At 41.1% G+C, this 16310-nt stretch overlaps 1 protein-coding gene across 1 annotated transcript in view; it reads left to right on the top strand.

Moving 5' to 3' along the window:
• Window positions 1-16310, top strand: part of cd276 (CD276 molecule) — a 74486-nt gene that overhangs the window by 39488 nt on the left and 18688 nt on the right. The window contains exons 5-6 of the mRNA XM_042514260.1: window positions 8806-8943; window positions 15379-15420. Coding sequence (XP_042370194.1) covers window positions 8806-8943; window positions 15379-15420 — 180 coding nt within the window. The remainder of the gene's footprint in view (window positions 1-8805; window positions 8944-15378; window positions 15421-16310) is intronic.

The raw sequence follows: 16310 nt of genomic DNA, 5'->3' as shown, positions 1-16310 counted from the left end.
GTTTTCTTTTTTACACCGGTGCCAGTGCTTCTTGTGTCAGAGCTGGAGCACATTTTCAAAGATTCCTCATACTTGCTGACATGTTTCCTCATGATTTGCTTCTGTCCCTATTGAGCTGTCTGAAACCATTTCTTCACCCACCCCTTTCTTAGCATGCAAATGTGCGTTTGTTTTAGTGTAAAAGGGGAAGCGTATGCTCACTGGTTAACATGCAGTAAGCTGCCGCTCGCGCTACAGTTTGACGTGACATTTAAAATCCATTCTGTAGCAGACAAATGGTGGAGCCACATCCACATCAGGGTATGCATCTCCGCTGGTGTGAAGTTTATTCTGGTTATACTGCCCACCTCTACCTCAGGCCATTGTTTATATATTCCAGCAAAGAGCTATTACACATTCTCATACCTCTCTGCCTGTAATGTAGCCTCTGCCTTGCTAACACGACAACCATGCAGTTGGCTCTGAGCTGTATAATCAGTTAATTGGCCCGTCTACTGGGTATAGGATTACCTTCAACTGTAAAGACGAGAAAACTCACTCTAACCTTGCCCCTGGCATATCTGAGTAAGACTTGAAATCATCCCTTTGAATATACCTGTGACTTAGCTTTGCCTGCTTCCCTCCCAGACAAATCAGTGACTGTCATATGCTGGTCTGGTTGTGTACTAATACACAAAAAGCTTCCAGACACTTATTGAGATTACTTCAATTATTCAGTTTTCCCCATTTTTCTATTACACTATGACCTTTTTTGGGGAAAAAAACTGATTGCATGAATTATTAATGCCAGTCACATACTGTATCTCTGTATGTGTATGTGTGTTTTAAATAATATGTATAATGCACAAATGATTTACTAATGGAAAAAAAGGGTAACTCACCATGCACTACACATGACCACCAATGGTCCATCTCAAAGAAATAGTCCACCCTAAATCTACATTTTGATTATTGGATACTCATCCCCTGTTCCATTTCCAGTTAAAAGTTGCCGTTTCTTCGATTAGAAAGACTTAAAGCACAAAGTCACGTTTGACAATTTCTAGCTTACAGTTCTTTCAGCTCACTTACCATGTGTTGCAGCCATATGGTTGCAGCTCGATGTTTCAAGTATGAAATGCTCTGATGGTAAGTTATCAGTATTATAATTCAGGTCACAAATTATTAACAGTATTTGCATTCTTCAAAAACGACCATGATTTGTCATGTCCTGCTTTATTGGTCTGAACTTTGAGTTATCGATGTGAATTAAAACACGTTTTGTTTTTTTAACCCAAATTTGTAATAAATATAAAATGCTTCACTCTGTTTTGGATGAAAAAATACTGTATGTACTCACATTTTGAAGAGTCATTCTAAGACTACTTCATATTTTTATAAACCCATGATAAACATGATATCAAACACATTCTTATCAGTCACCATGACTAATGATAACATGACCAGCTGCTCACAGTGCTGTGCAGGAGAACTAATGTAAGTGCCGCTAAGTAGATGTGAATATTTGTCAGACTGCTATGGAGCAAAGTCTCTAATTTTCTTCTAGCTCTGGCAACACTTCATGCTGTGGGTTTTATTAATATAAAGACAATATATAAGACAAAAAATGGATTTGGAGCATTTACCTTGGGGGTAAAAAGCATAAAGTCAATAATATTAACCTTGGCTCAGCTACAATATATACAAAGTTAATACAATGCTATCTCAGTTACAGTGGATTCTAACAAGGATTCCAGTATGAAAATGTTCATTTCCGTGCTGGAAATATTATTTCAGCTTCTTTTGCAGCATAAACTAACCTCAAATATATCTTTTCATTGATTTACTGCAGTTCTATGTGGTATGTTGATGACAATTCATTTGCAGCAAGCTAATATTTTTCCATGTATACCGTCTTGACCAGGTCTCAGGCTCTCCCACTTCCATCAAACTTTTGTCACATATTTGACCTGACGAAAATCCAAAAAGGATCGAAACCTTGTCATCATTAAACTTGTGTGGCATTGAGTAAGTGTGCAAGCGTTACTTTTTTTCCTTATGTTTGCTGTCTTTTGATAGCCCTGAACTTATGTGATGTGGGTATAAATAACCTCTCTCAAACTTTTGTCATAGCCAAGTTCTGGGAAGATTTGGAGTTTTAATTTGAAATATCGTAAAGCGATATTCAATAACCAAAGTCTGTAATGTTCCAAAAATGTAGCTGCCTTTGTAAGCATCTTTCGCAGACGTCTAGATACTACTGATTTACACTGGTAACTCACTTCTTTATTGCTCGGAAGTCACTCATTAGCCAGTAGCCCCATTCTCTTGTTTTGTATGAGCAGCCACAATGATCCAGATCCATATCTTGCATTGACCTGCCAATTGTAACTCAGGCTCAGTCTGTCTCTATGTCTCCTTGTAACCTTTCTCAGTAATGTGCCACCGTTGGGTGGCAGAGAATATTCACACCTGCAGATCAATCAGACTAAAGTCTGACTTACTGACACTGACTCATCATTCTAAATCCATAGCGCTGCCCTATAGGCAGAATACCTGTGGACTTTGAGCCAACTTTCCACTAAAGAAAGGTCAGTAGCAGCCTGACATGTCTGAGAGACAGCTTATGAGTTGAGAGTGGACTAATACCACAGAACCTCATTGTGATTCCAGCCCAGTCCAGTGTTCACGCAGTTACCAGCTCAGTGCCTGCTTGCTTGCAAACCCACAAACTCATCCACCTGCTTATTTTTTCACCTTCTCAGGTCACTCGGTCACTCACCCGCTTACCCCATCCCTCCAACCTTCACTGACTCACTAACTCATCCACCTGACTCTCCTGCTCACCCTCTACCACTCCCCCCACCACCACCACCAGATGGCTTTTATAGTTCTCCCACTGAGAAAAAAGAGGGCTGTTAGAAACTTTATTCCTATAAATGCAGAGCCATTACTCTGTTTTAATGTGCACGTCTGCACATCATACACTCGTGTTTGCCACGAGCCCAATGGCGTCAAGGGAAGGGCAATAATGTCAGACAAATTGTGTAAGTAAATGGGCGCTAGGTCGCCCTAGAGACGAGCACATTGCCTCCCTGCATGCCAATAAGACAGTGAGGTAGCATCTCGCTGAAAAGCAATTTATTGAAATGCAAAAAGAGGAGAGAAGGCTCAGAGCAAAGATGCTGACAGGACAAAAACCTGCCGTCATCCATCTCAGTTTGCCAAGTTTTCCCTCCACAAGTGAGCTTCTTGTCCTCTCCCGGAGAGGAGAGGTGTTCCCTAGAAATATTGTGAGAGCAGCTGGTGTGCCTGTGTGGTCACAAGCTTTTCATGCTGAGGCTGAATGGGGAGGGTTCAGAGGTTTTGATGGACACCTTGGAAGGTTGATAATAAAGGCCGGTAATTGAAACTGAAGCTGAAACAAATTCAAAGTCATTCGTTCAATGTAATCCTAATATTCATGCTCATGTTTTTCATTCTGGCTAATCCGTGTCCTCTGACACAGAGGCCATCTTCTTTCCATTAGCACCGTTGTTATTGTTTCTGCCAATCTCTTTCCTGTGAGATCAGTGGCGCCACACAGACACTGAATAAAGAAGTTTAAATCACCAATGTCGGCGAGCCTGCTTGCACTCGCTGAGGTAGTATGCATCAATCACCTCGCCTGTGTTGGGTGAATGTGATTTAAGTGTGAGCTCCTGTTTTGTCTCACTGAGTTTTATATCTCATTCACTTTACAGTTTCTTCCCTGCCTTACTGTATTGTCTGAATGAATGTCTTTATCTCCGCCATGCGACTCATTGTTAAAGAGATATATAAGCCTATTTCAAGTCCCGGGCCTGGCTCTGCCTCTCTGGTCTCCAGGGCTGTAGAGGCCCTCCAGCAGGGCTGGGCCCTTCTGCTGCTCAACCCCTGGGCTAGCCTCTGGTCCACCTTGCTCCTCTCTGATCAACGCTCTCCTCTATAGGTCCCCCCTTCTCTTTTCCTCTTTTTTTTCACAAGCAGGCAGAATAAGGTCAGGTTGTTCATCCTGACAATGAAAGAAAAACCTAATTGACTCTTCCTCTCCTCTTCCTCATCCCTCCAGCTTGTCTACAATGAGCCTTGAGGCTCTTTTTAGCCTGAAGCCATCCTTCTGTCAAGGGACATTATTCTCCTTTGGTCACAGCTTAAGAGGCTAGGTTTCTTCTAGGCAGGTAAAACTGGGCTGACAGTTGGAGAGAAAGCAGCTTTGATCTCCACTGTCTTCATGTTGCTGAACCAAGATGACAGGCAAGGGAGTCTTAGGAGCACTTTATTCCACCAAAGGTGCTGGAAAGAAAACACTCAGGCTTGTAAAAATGCCTGCAAATCTTGGCTCTCACATTCACTGAAGCCCAAACAATACCTAAGCTGGCCCCTCGCGAGTCCCCTATAGTGTCTTCCAGAGACTAAGGGAGTCTCATTTCTCACTGGTGATGTGCCCTGTGTTAGAGGCTCCATATGGAGGTGGTGTTTTATCATACTCTTGCCTGCCCCCATTAAATATCTATTTTTACCATAGCAGTCTGCTGTGGCCTCCTATGATACACAAAACACCTACGGTGAAGCAACACCTATAAGAAGTAACAGCAGAGGATGCGCTCCAGGTATGGTCGATATAACCTGTAAAAAAAGTTGCAAACATTATTGAGGGTACATTTGTGGCTACCAGTTGTACACTTTCATTATGTATCATTTTTTTATATAACTTTGATAGTGCTCAGCGACAAAAGAGCTTCGAGGGATGGACACAATAACACATCATATTATATGTACAATATAATAGAACATAATGCAACAGCAGCATTTTATAGCCTCTAAAGCTGCCAGAGTGTTAACTCAGGGCCTCGCAGACACAGAATGTGAACATTTTAAGTAGGCTATTATATTGGATATGAGCAGGTGTTCCTGTATGTGTGTCCACCTACTGGATCTATCAATAATGTATGGGACAGACGTCACTCTACGTGTTATTTGGGCATTTTACATGGCCAAAAATGATTAACACACATATGAAAATAATCGTCGTAGATTATTTGTGACGTCACAATAAGGCGATAGGGAGGATTCGTAGATAATGGTGGCAGCAAACTCTATACTGCATGCTGCTGCAGACAGTGCCCAAACAGCAAATTTTACCAAGTGCAGTTTTACTGACACACATTACACATATAGAATCTAATAAAACAAAATTCATAAATGCTGAATGTGCTGAAATGTGCAGAATTTCATCAATACTTCAAGTAGTAATTCTATGACAAAAAATGAAAAAAGATCTACTAAATCTATAGTGTTATTTTGTGTACACTGACAGGGTGCATATTCAGCCCATATCCATTTCATGTTTACTTGTCAACTGGCACTGAGTGTTGACATCAGCAAAAAGTGGCAGGAAGTAAAGACACCCTGGTGAGTGTGTGGCATTTAAATCAGTCATCATAAACATCTTGTTTCATCCACTATCATATTATGTCAGTTCGTTACAGACACACTTCCCAGTTTGTTGATGTTTATTCTGATGTGTGCGACACATTCATAGTACCTAGAAAACATAAAGTGTGTGAAGTGAAGTTTACCCTCTTTGTTGCAGCTCTAAGTCTGCAGACTCTAGGTAATGTGACAGTGCAGCCCAAAGCACTCCATCCTTACCCTTGCACAGAGGGAATAGGGAAAGGGGGAAAGGGAGGATAGGTAAACAGAGCCATTAGAGACAAATCTATTTCTGAAGAAAACAAAATCACATCATCAAACAAGAGAAAAAGAAAAATATGATCCTGCAGCCCTTTGGGCCCCGGCGTAGCAATGATAGCCGACTATGGCATTTGTCTTTATCAGTCTGCCTTGAGGGAGAGAGAGTGTGGTAGGATGGTGTGAGAATAAAAAGAGAATGAGAAAGACAATGGAAGCAAAGAGCACAGCGTCTCCTTTACTCGTCACAAAGAGCTAGACATATTTGTTACTTTTCTGACTTCAAGGACGTGAGCAGCTTGTGTATGATTATTCCTATTTTCATACATGTTTGGTGGTTTCACTGTTGGTACGAAGTGGCTCTCAGATGGTCATTCTTTAAATATAACAGAGTGAAGGGCTCGGTAGACAGCGAGCCACAGCATCATCAGTCATGACTAGCCTGGGGAGGCATACGCAGCTTCATCAAAATGACAAGATTGACTTTCCAGATTTTATCCTTTCTCTGTGACATTTGGCTGTTTATTCTGCTTTGCGGTAGCAAAACCAGGGACTCTTTATAGTGCCTTGTGTATCGAAACACACTCTTGAAATAGATATGGTGAAGCAGACTACGGTGACCTTAAAATTAGATTATGATTGTTGAAATGTGTAACATGTCATTTAATTGCAACTATTGCCTCTGTGTAATATATCTGTTAATGCCATAGAGTAGCAATAAGAATAAGAGTCTAGTTCTAAGTTACAAAATGATCCATTGTTGCTTACAAGAATGATCATACACATTTAAAATAATAAATACATTGGCCAATATATTTGAATAACGTAATTTGTAGCTAACTAGTTCACCTCAACGTTGTGGACCAGTGCTGCACACTGAGTTAGCATTAGCTAGCATATATGATTACACAGGGATTCCTGGGAAACCGGTAGCCTATCATGCCTATCAGTGTTGTGTAGTATTGTTTTTTGTTTGTTTTTTCAAGAATAGGTCAAATTATCTCCCTTATTAGTATGTTGGATTCATGGTAATTTGAAGTTTCAGACATATTTTCGTTGAGAATACTAATGTTAATAATAATTTGGCTGTTTCCTGCAGTAACTCTGAGGACCATCAAGGGGCCGTGGACCCCCTGGTAAAGACCCAGGGTCTACAGCCATTCAAGCTTCAGTATGTAAGCAGGAATGCTAACATAGTGATCCAAAGAAAATCAAACCGACCAGGATACTCAAGATGATACTTTTACTGACAGCTTATATTAAAAAAAAAAAAAAAAAAAAAAAAAAAAGAACGTACAGAAGGACCATGCACCACTACCCACAGAATCAAGAGAGAGCTATCAGTCTGTCAGTGGAGGTGGTGCATGGCTGTTTTTTTTCCCCTTTTTGTTTTAATATAAGCTGTCAATAATTGATGTGTCATCTGAGTATCCTGGTGTGCACTTTAACTTTGTTTTCTTCTGGTTTATATGGTTTATTCTGTACAGACTGGCACCCAGAAGAAAGGCACTGCTGGGCACAGGGTATTATCAGTTCTTTGCTAACATAGTGATGTCAAGCATAATGTTTACTATGTAAATCATGTTAGTTAGGCATTTTAGCATGCTAACATAGGCGTATTAGCACCTAAATACAAAGCACAGTTGAGGTTGATGGGAATGCTTTCAGCTTTGCAGATATCATAAACCAAAATATTGGACAAATTACAAGTTTGATGTGACGATGCTATGCTAGATGAAAAGTTAAGGGATCACAAAAATTATTATGACTCATCCTAAGCTGCAAGCATGGCCAAAAACAACAACAGAATAAAGGCTGAACTGGCTTTTTTTTAAAATGACCCTTTTGTATCATTGGCGAGTACGTGTCCCTCCTCCTCCTCCTCTCCTCTATGGCCATCTGTGGCCTTTCATTAACTCTGTTTCGTAGGACAATCAGGTACATTTGCTTCACAGTATCAGATGGACTGGATTTCCATCTGAGAATTGATCACCTCCAAAAAGGACGCCTCTATTTGCCCTCCATCTTGGCCGGGCGGTATTATAGCCTGTCTGCCTGTCTGCATAGCTGATGCCAAGTCCTTACAGATGCTTCATCATTTCCTCCTTCCAATGCCAGTCATTTTTCAGTCTTTTTTTTTATTATTATTATTATCTGCCCAGAGCGGGCACTCTCTCTGAGGGAGGCCTGTTTGTGCTACAGCCAGGCTCACAGCTATTTAGTGGCTCTGCTGTTTTCTTTTCTCCTCCCTCTGTTCAGTTTGAATACCCTGGGGAAATTTGGCTGTGTCTATGATATCTTTTTTTTTTGTCCTGCTGACCATTTTTTGTATCCTCATCATCAGATTGCAGTTTGCCAACATACTGTCACTCATTTTGATATCTAATTGTCTCCAAAGTAATTTTAGTGTAGTGCGGTCTGAGAGATGTGCTATCATTATACTCATTAAAAACCTTAACTTGTTCCTGTTTAAAATATATTACTGAATATTGGCGGTTCATTTCCTTGCAGAGTGTAAATTATATTGTAGACATTAGGAAGTTATAGAATATTAAAGCAAACGCATCAGAACTTCAGACATCTGAGAAATGTGTAGCAGAAGGCAGGGGGAGGGATAGTTAGCGCCAACATCCTCTTAATGCTGTGCCAATGCTGTTTGAGTGAAACGACAACACAGTCTTGTGCGACTGCTTAGCTATCTGCCATCTGGACTCAATTGAGTGACTCAAGTGTCTTAATTGGACACTAGTAAAGAAGCTCTTACTCCATTCACATTAAGCAAAGGTTCACGCTCATTTCGGTTTTCTCCGGCAGCCTCCCGTTCTCTCTGAAAGTCAAAGCTTATGCAGAGATTATATGACGAGCCTGACGACAATAACGGAGATGATGACGGCGGTGATCATCATCAGTGTCATCACGTTGCACTTCATGTTCTACAGTCCGGATAATTTAGGGGTTTTATGACAACGGACTCTAACAGCAAAAATTGTCAAATGGTGAAATAATGGTGATGGATACAGCCGTGACACTTGTGCTCTTATTTTAGCTCTGCAAGAGTGAATAATGAGACTCTCCCCCCTGTCCCTCCCTCCCTCCCTCTGCCCTTTGCTTCAGGTCAGAACATCGCGTTCCCCCCGGTGGCTCTGTGGGTAACTGTTGGCCTGGCCGTGTGTCTGCTGGTGCTGCTCATCGCCCTGGCTGCTGTCTGCCGCAGGAAGATCAAGGAGAGCTGCGAGGAGGCCAGGAGAGAAGGTAGAGGAGGGGAGGGGAGAGAGGTGGCTCTGCACATTCAGCACCAGTGTATATTCTCACAAGGAGTACAATACATTGGTGATGACTCTCTTAAAAATCCATGTTTAATGCTCAAGTTTAGATAAAAGCTTTTTGGGCTGACTTGCCTATATTAGAGGCAATATGCAGTGTGAATCTCAGAGCAACTTTGGTGCTATATGCACGAAAAATAAAGTCATGAAATGACTTCCTGTTTTATTCTCTGCCTGCCGCGTATACAGTTCAAGGGCTTGCTGAATAATGGATGCTAACCTATCATGCTCTCAGGCCCTTTCAACCCTTCTCTGGGCCTTCATTTAAATGCAGAATGACTCCTTAAACTCTTCACATAGTGGGCCAGTAGATGATATGCATAATTGCGACATGTTGCCGAGATCATGTGGGAGGCGCAACGAGAGCAGGAGAGAGATAGAGCAGAAAGGCTGAGATGAGATGTAAACTGCTCAAGGAACTTTGAGAATCCAGAGGGAGTTCTGCTTAATGCGTATAGGCAGGATCTCGGATGGTGGGACACATATCTACAGCAAAGAGGAACATCATTACTCGGGTCCAGTAATTAGCGTTACGCCGAATGGCTGAGGATCGCCGCAAGTGCAAAGAGAAAAAGTTTTGAAATGAGAAAGATAGTGCAGAGCCACCAGCTCTGCTGTAATGAGATCCGCTCAGAGTGGAGGAGACATTTAAATAAAGGTCAGCCAGTGTCTGCACCAGGGCCCAGAGGTTTAAAAATAAATATGGAAGTGACACAGACTCAGAGGAAAGAGTAAATAGCTCCATGGAACATATGAAATCAAATGAAATGGAAAGAGAAGGAATATAATGCAGTTCCTCCCACGGGCAAAAAAGGCTCCCAGGGTGGTGGGGCCCTTTTCTTCAGTTTGGTGGAATAGGAGCTGCGTTTCCTGCCTGCAGCCCTAACACCGAAGGCGGGATTGATTATGTGGTCATCCTCTGTCCGCCTTATTGAAAGTCCTATTCTGTCCTGCCAGCAATGCTTTTGCAGTCTTTGGTGTTTTCCGAGCACCGAAGAGTGGGAACGCTGACTTATTCACATATCATGCAGACTCTTATACTGATGATAGAATGATACTATATGAATACAGATGTGTGGAGGGGCTTAAAATAGGATTGCAGTGCACATACCCAGAGCTGTGGGGAGGCAGGAAGCAGAGAAGTGCAACCTAATTGTGGTTGTCTTATCTTTTAATGGCGTTCGTGGGTATGGCCAGATTGAAGTTGACTCTTAGTTCACCGTGTCTGGGTAGCAAGGGTGGAAGGGTCAGTAAAAGTCGAGAAGTGAGTAAGTCATTTTTCTTACCTGTCATAATGTATGTGGAGCACTCAAATGTGTATCGTAACAGAGCAGAGCAGCTTGTGGAGGCTCAATTCCAGGGGCAGTGTTGTATCTCAACACCAGCATCGCTCTGTTCTCTGTGATTTTTTTTCTTTCATCCCTCCCCTCTGTCCTCCCTTACATAATAACAATGCACCTAATACATGCTTTCAGTGACCTATCCAGGGCTGCTGTTCCATTCTGCAAAGCATATTTTACATTTAGATAGGCGTATGATTTAATCAGACTTACGCTTCGGTATCATTGTAGGTGACATGGGACAGATCTCCCCTGTGTGATGGATGAAAGTCATGAGGGAAGCAGTGTTTCCCCAAAGGGTTTTAACCACAGTGGTGCATATGTTTCACAGGGGTTAACCCTTGGGTTTACCACAGTCCAAATGCTGTGATTGATCACCTTTGTGTGCATGTGACTCACATGAAACAACAAATATATAGATTTTCTTCACCACAAGTCTATGGCAATGACAACCAGATGTCTATAGATATTGGTTTTGGGGCTAAACCTGCTTTGCCTGTCATGGCCTGAAGGCTACAGTGGGAAAATTTTATGAAAATAACTGTGTCATATCTGCTGAAACTTACACTATATTCTGAAAGCCGTACATGAGAAAGATAGCCTGTGGGAAAAAAAATAAATAAATCATGCCTGTCCTCTTTCTATTGCCTCTTATGGCATTCAACTGCAGCACACCAAAAACAACCAATCAGAGTCTGTAACTCAGCTGTCAAATATATATATATATAAATATAAATATAAATATATATATATATTTTTATATATATATATATATATATATATATATAGAGAGAGAGAGAGAGAGAGATTGCAGCAGGAGTTACTTCTCATAGAAACTGAAGAAAAGAGTGGCCCACAAATAATTGAATATAGCATATAGTTTAATATGTATTGTACATATGCTTAAAGGGGTTTAATAAGAAAAAACAACTGTATACAAGAATTGGTTTCATTCAGGAGGTATCGTAGAATATTCATATTCCTTTCCTTTCTTTTTCCATTCTTTCCTTTCCTCTCTGCCCTCTTTTCCCCTGCCTTTTTACTTCTGTGTCATACCTGATTTCTGTATTCTCTCCCATCTTGCATTGAATAGATTAGCTAGAATATTAATGCTGTGGTTTATCATCTCCGTTTTAACAATCCCATTAATTTCATCCTTCGATTTGCTTAGCTATGGCTGGTTTCAACCAGTTTGTTTGGGGTTTTTTGTTATCTGTATCAGTGCCACTACTCTTAAAATCCTAAAAAGGTACTTTAAAAAGGTCAGTTTGTTTAGGGAGTAGCCTTGGTGTTCGGCCAAGTAATAATCATTCTGGGCCCAAAATCAGCAAGCGTTGAAAAGTATTGTTTATAGCTTCCTTATTTCTATCCAATATTGCTGCAAAAAAACTGGACAGGAGGAGAGAAATAGCTAATGCAGTAACAGAATCTTGATTCATATTTGATCAGTGCTGCCTAATTTGACAGCTTGACCACAGTTCACCAAGAGTGATTAAACTGATTGACAGCTGGGTAAAGACTCTTCGGCTGGATTGGTTGTTTTCATTCACATATAGTAAGGCCATTCATAGTACTACAAGGCAATAGAGCGGTCAGATTATTTCTCGTCTACTATGTTTTCAGAAACATAATTCAGTGTACTGTTTTGCTGTATAATGAGAAAGTTTGATCTGGTTGGTGGGTGGTTCTTTGTTTTGGCTCAGGTTTCTTCAACATGTTGGCTGAATCAAAAATGTTCTCGTTTTACAGCTAATAAGTACACACAAAATATGTTTCTGAAAACATTTGAGCCGAGAAATAATGCAGTAACAGAATCTTGATATGATCAACACTAGTTTGACAGCAGCTCAGCAGCAGTGATTGACAGCTGTGTTAGAGGCTCCTCAACTCTGATTGGTCATTTTCCTTCAGCCATGGCAAATTCTGCCATTAGAAGTGCTACGAGGAGGAGGAACATGTTTGGTGTTGTTTTTACAGATTATCTGTCTCATTTAGTGCTGTGTGGATATAGTGACAGTTTCACACATAGAAAGTTAATTTTAATAAAAGTTAGAGACTACAGCTTCAATTTAGGCCAAAAATAGTCATTAAAATTTGTGCTGTGTTTAGTCTGTCCGATCTGATCCATATTTGGCCCAAGATAAACATCCGTTCAAGACCACTTGTAGCCCTAATACATGAAAATAAGATCAAATTAAAGCAACCAAGCAATGAGACATTAAATGACATTGTTTGAACATCCAATCAAGACGTCCCAATAAAATTTAAACATCAGTTTTGTGACAACCTGAAAAAGACGTCTTTTCACATTGTGTGTTCCAACCAAATCTCAACATTGTTGAGACATTGGCAAAGTTGTCCTTTCAATGTCTTTTAAAATATGTTTTGCTCATGTGGATAAATAATCAAAATATTGGCATGAAAGCTGTTCCTCCTGTTTTCTTTTGTAAAAGAGCGAAATTGCTTCATTTCTGTCATCAAGAGTTGATATTCAAAGGGAGAGAAAATGAATTAAAACCTACGCAGCACAAACACTGCTGTCATTAAGCCTCATGTTTAGTGTGCATAAAGGTTTTAAGAAGAAGAAGGCTCTGCTGTTTCTGGGGTCCAAGAAGAATTAATTAGGCCCAGTAATCAGTGTATTTATAGTACTATAGGTTTACTAAGAGGCCATTTGCTTTTGCTTGGATTTGAAACACTCATGATGTCACAGCAGTGTTTGAAGAGATTCAGCAACAGTGCTGCACCACTTCTGTGTCAGGAACATAGAGGCAGAAGGGAGGATGATGACGAACGGTAACAGCCTTGTGGCTTCACTGAGTAGCTCTTTTTCTCCCGACTCTCTCGTCTTTTATGTGGTTTGTCCAGCTTTTGTGCATAAGCCATAACCACCCTTCTTCTTACCCCCACACATTTGGGATGCAGCCAATAGGGGCATAAAATTGTAGCACTCTGAATGTACAAGGGAAGCAGTTCTCACTCCCTGCCTTGTGGATGCCCTCATCTTCACCCCGACTTTAAGGTGCCTTTAAATGAGCCTCACTCTCCTATCAAAGCCCTGTCCCCCAAAGGTATTTCCGCTGCTGCCACAGTGGTGGGACTGTTGGTCGATGTGGAGGTGTTTGAATGAAGCAGTGAAGGTAAACAGGCTCACACAACTATGTGAATGTTACACCACAGTTGTGAGGATATGTGGTATAATGCTTTTTCCAAGGTGCTTTTGTGGGTTTTGCATTCAAAGTGTACACAATTTTCACAGGTTAACTCAAAGTGGCTTTCTAGACATTCAGTTAAAGGTTGCCCACAAAAAATCAAATTTTGTCTGCAGACAAAATCTTAAGCCATATGCCCAAAACCATACCATGAACTATCTAAACTATAGCCCTTTTTACACATAGATTGCGCTATATAGCTGCTACTAAGTCCTGTCTTTTTTGCTGCCTTTGCATTTTCATACAGAACCAAACAACTGCAGCATCATGCCACTCCACTTTGTGATTTTAGACAGCATGCCAGCATGGCAGAATCAAAAGAGGCGTGACAGGCATAACGTTTAAAACCAGCCTCTAATGTGAAAAATAATATATACGTCAGCAGTGCGCTCTAAATAATAACATTTACATTGCATAACATGGCATTAACAATAATTTACCATCCCTGTTATATGGCTACCGGTCTCATTTCACTTCTTGGGGGGTAAGAAGCTTCTGGACCCCATTGTTTTGCCAATTTGTGAACATTCACAGCAGCCATTCCTCTTCTTTGAGTTAGCCACTCACTGCTAACAGTTGCTTATTACATCTCTCTCTGTGGGTTGCACATATATTATGTCGTCAAAACAATACACCTAGGGCATCCATTATCTCTGCTAGAGCGGATGCCCCATGTACAAAAGGCTACGTCAGGTACAGCGGCCATGGGTTTCATTCTAACCCATGGCTCTTTGCCAGTATGTCATACCCTCTCTCTCTCCCCTGTCAAGCAAAAAAAAGCCCAAAACATAATCTTAAAAAAATAAATAGATAGATAAACGCCACACCCGTCCTGCCCATGGTCCTGTCCTGTTTACACAGACACCATTTCAGCAGTGTTATTACCTCTGTTGCTGACTTAAAGGCGAGACAACTCTGCCCTCTTTTTGGCTCTCTGTATGTGTGTGTAAAGAACAGCGAGGCGGTATAACAGCAATATTCCCACATTGAACAGGCAGTGTAAAAGGGACTTGTGACTTGTAATTATATATATATATATACATATATATATATATATATATATATACTGTGAATATTAAATTAATACTGTTGTAATAGGTAATCTGATTTCAAAACACCGCATTACAGAGAAAGAGAAACTAAAGAATATGGTGTGGGTATTCATGCCGCTGTATCTGGAAACTCAGCATGTTCCTCTGCTGTGATAAGAAGGATTATATGGTGTGCTGTCAAAGTCAAAGACAATCAGGCAAATATTTAGGAATATAAACACATGAATTGTTTTTCCTTGCCATTTAATTTGGTCCAATTAACAGTTTAATCTCATGTATCAAACACTAAACAGTGGATTTCAGGCTCAATCGCTGTGAAAATTGTGTCATAACATTAATATCAGTCCCTTGGATTCTGTGTCCCAAGCCTATTTTTAGCCCATATGTGTGTGCTCACATGCAAGTCACGTGTGTATGTAAGTGTGACAGCCATCACTTGTTTGCTTCCCTAACTCTGTTGACAGTGGGTTTTCAGAGAGCCAGCAGCTAAAGCCTAATGTGATTACTGTCTTTGCGAAAGGGCTGGATTGGAGGTTAAGGGGTGGATATGGCTCTCTGTATGTGTGTGTGTGCGTGTGTGTATGATGTGGCGGGGGTACCACTGTGTGGAGCTTCCTTGTCAGATAGCTCTCTCACCATGGCTTGTCCTTTTGAGCTGTGAAGGATCAGCTCACCATAGGCTTGTGATGAAGTGACTGCATTGCGTGCCTGCCTTTGTACTGTGGCTCCCACTGATAATGGCTCCTCTGTCTCCCCACAGCTGAAGAGGCCAAGGAACTGGAAGAAGAGGAGTCAAAGACAGGTCAGCCAATCCACACCTGGTCAAGCCTCAGCCTCTGCGTGCATCAGGGGCCTGCTGTATGTTTTAGCTAGCACTGCTGCACTTATGGCAAAAGCTGGTCAGGACACAGCTGGAAATGAACTTGAGCTAAAAAATGATAATATCAAATTTAAATATATTGAATCTTTAGCATCCAGCACTCTTAGCAGTGTAATCATGCAATGCTGCACACTGTCAGGAGCAAACAACAGTGCATTTTATCCACTGAAGGGTGGTTTCAGTGGGCAGGCAGACCAGACTGAGCCTGTAAACAAGGCAATTAATTCTGCACGCCTGATTTAGAATTGTATATATGTTTTCTAAAACATATTGTAGGTTGAGCATTGAAGTTACAAAAAGACAAAGAAATCACACACAATTTAGCCTGTCTTCTTCAAAATGGAGTCCAGGTGGCAGGATGGTAGGGACCCAACAGAACACGTAACTGAATGTTAAGGTTGTTTACTGAAGTGTGAGCGAATGCTGATGAAGCATGAACGCACGTGAGAAATGAGACGGGCTCCAGGCACCGAACCCATTCAACACAGCAACCCAGTGGCATCACTCTTTCACTATATGTGTGTGTGTAAGTATTTGAGGCAGAGAGAGAGAGACAAGAGCACTAATTTAGTGATGCCAACAAGCTGTTTTACATTATACTTCCCCCCAAAGCTACAGCTATAACAGTAGAATCTATCTTGTCTATAAATTTAATGATAACAAGTTCCACAAGTTACAAGTTCCACAAAATGCCAACAATAGTGCTGCTGTGTCCTGCACTCAAATGATCCTTTTTACCAAGCAGAATTGATTTTTCAGTCCTTGCTGAAATGTGTTATGCATATTGTTGTCGCTTGGAATAAGTCGCTTTG

This window comes from Plectropomus leopardus, chromosome 1 (assembly GCF_008729295.1).
Source record: "Plectropomus leopardus isolate mb chromosome 1, YSFRI_Pleo_2.0, whole genome shotgun sequence".
NCBI lineage: Eukaryota > Metazoa > Chordata > Actinopteri > Perciformes > Serranidae > Plectropomus > Plectropomus leopardus.
The sequence above is the reverse complement of the archived record's forward strand: the minus strand, read 5'-3'. Positions and strand labels throughout refer to the sequence as shown.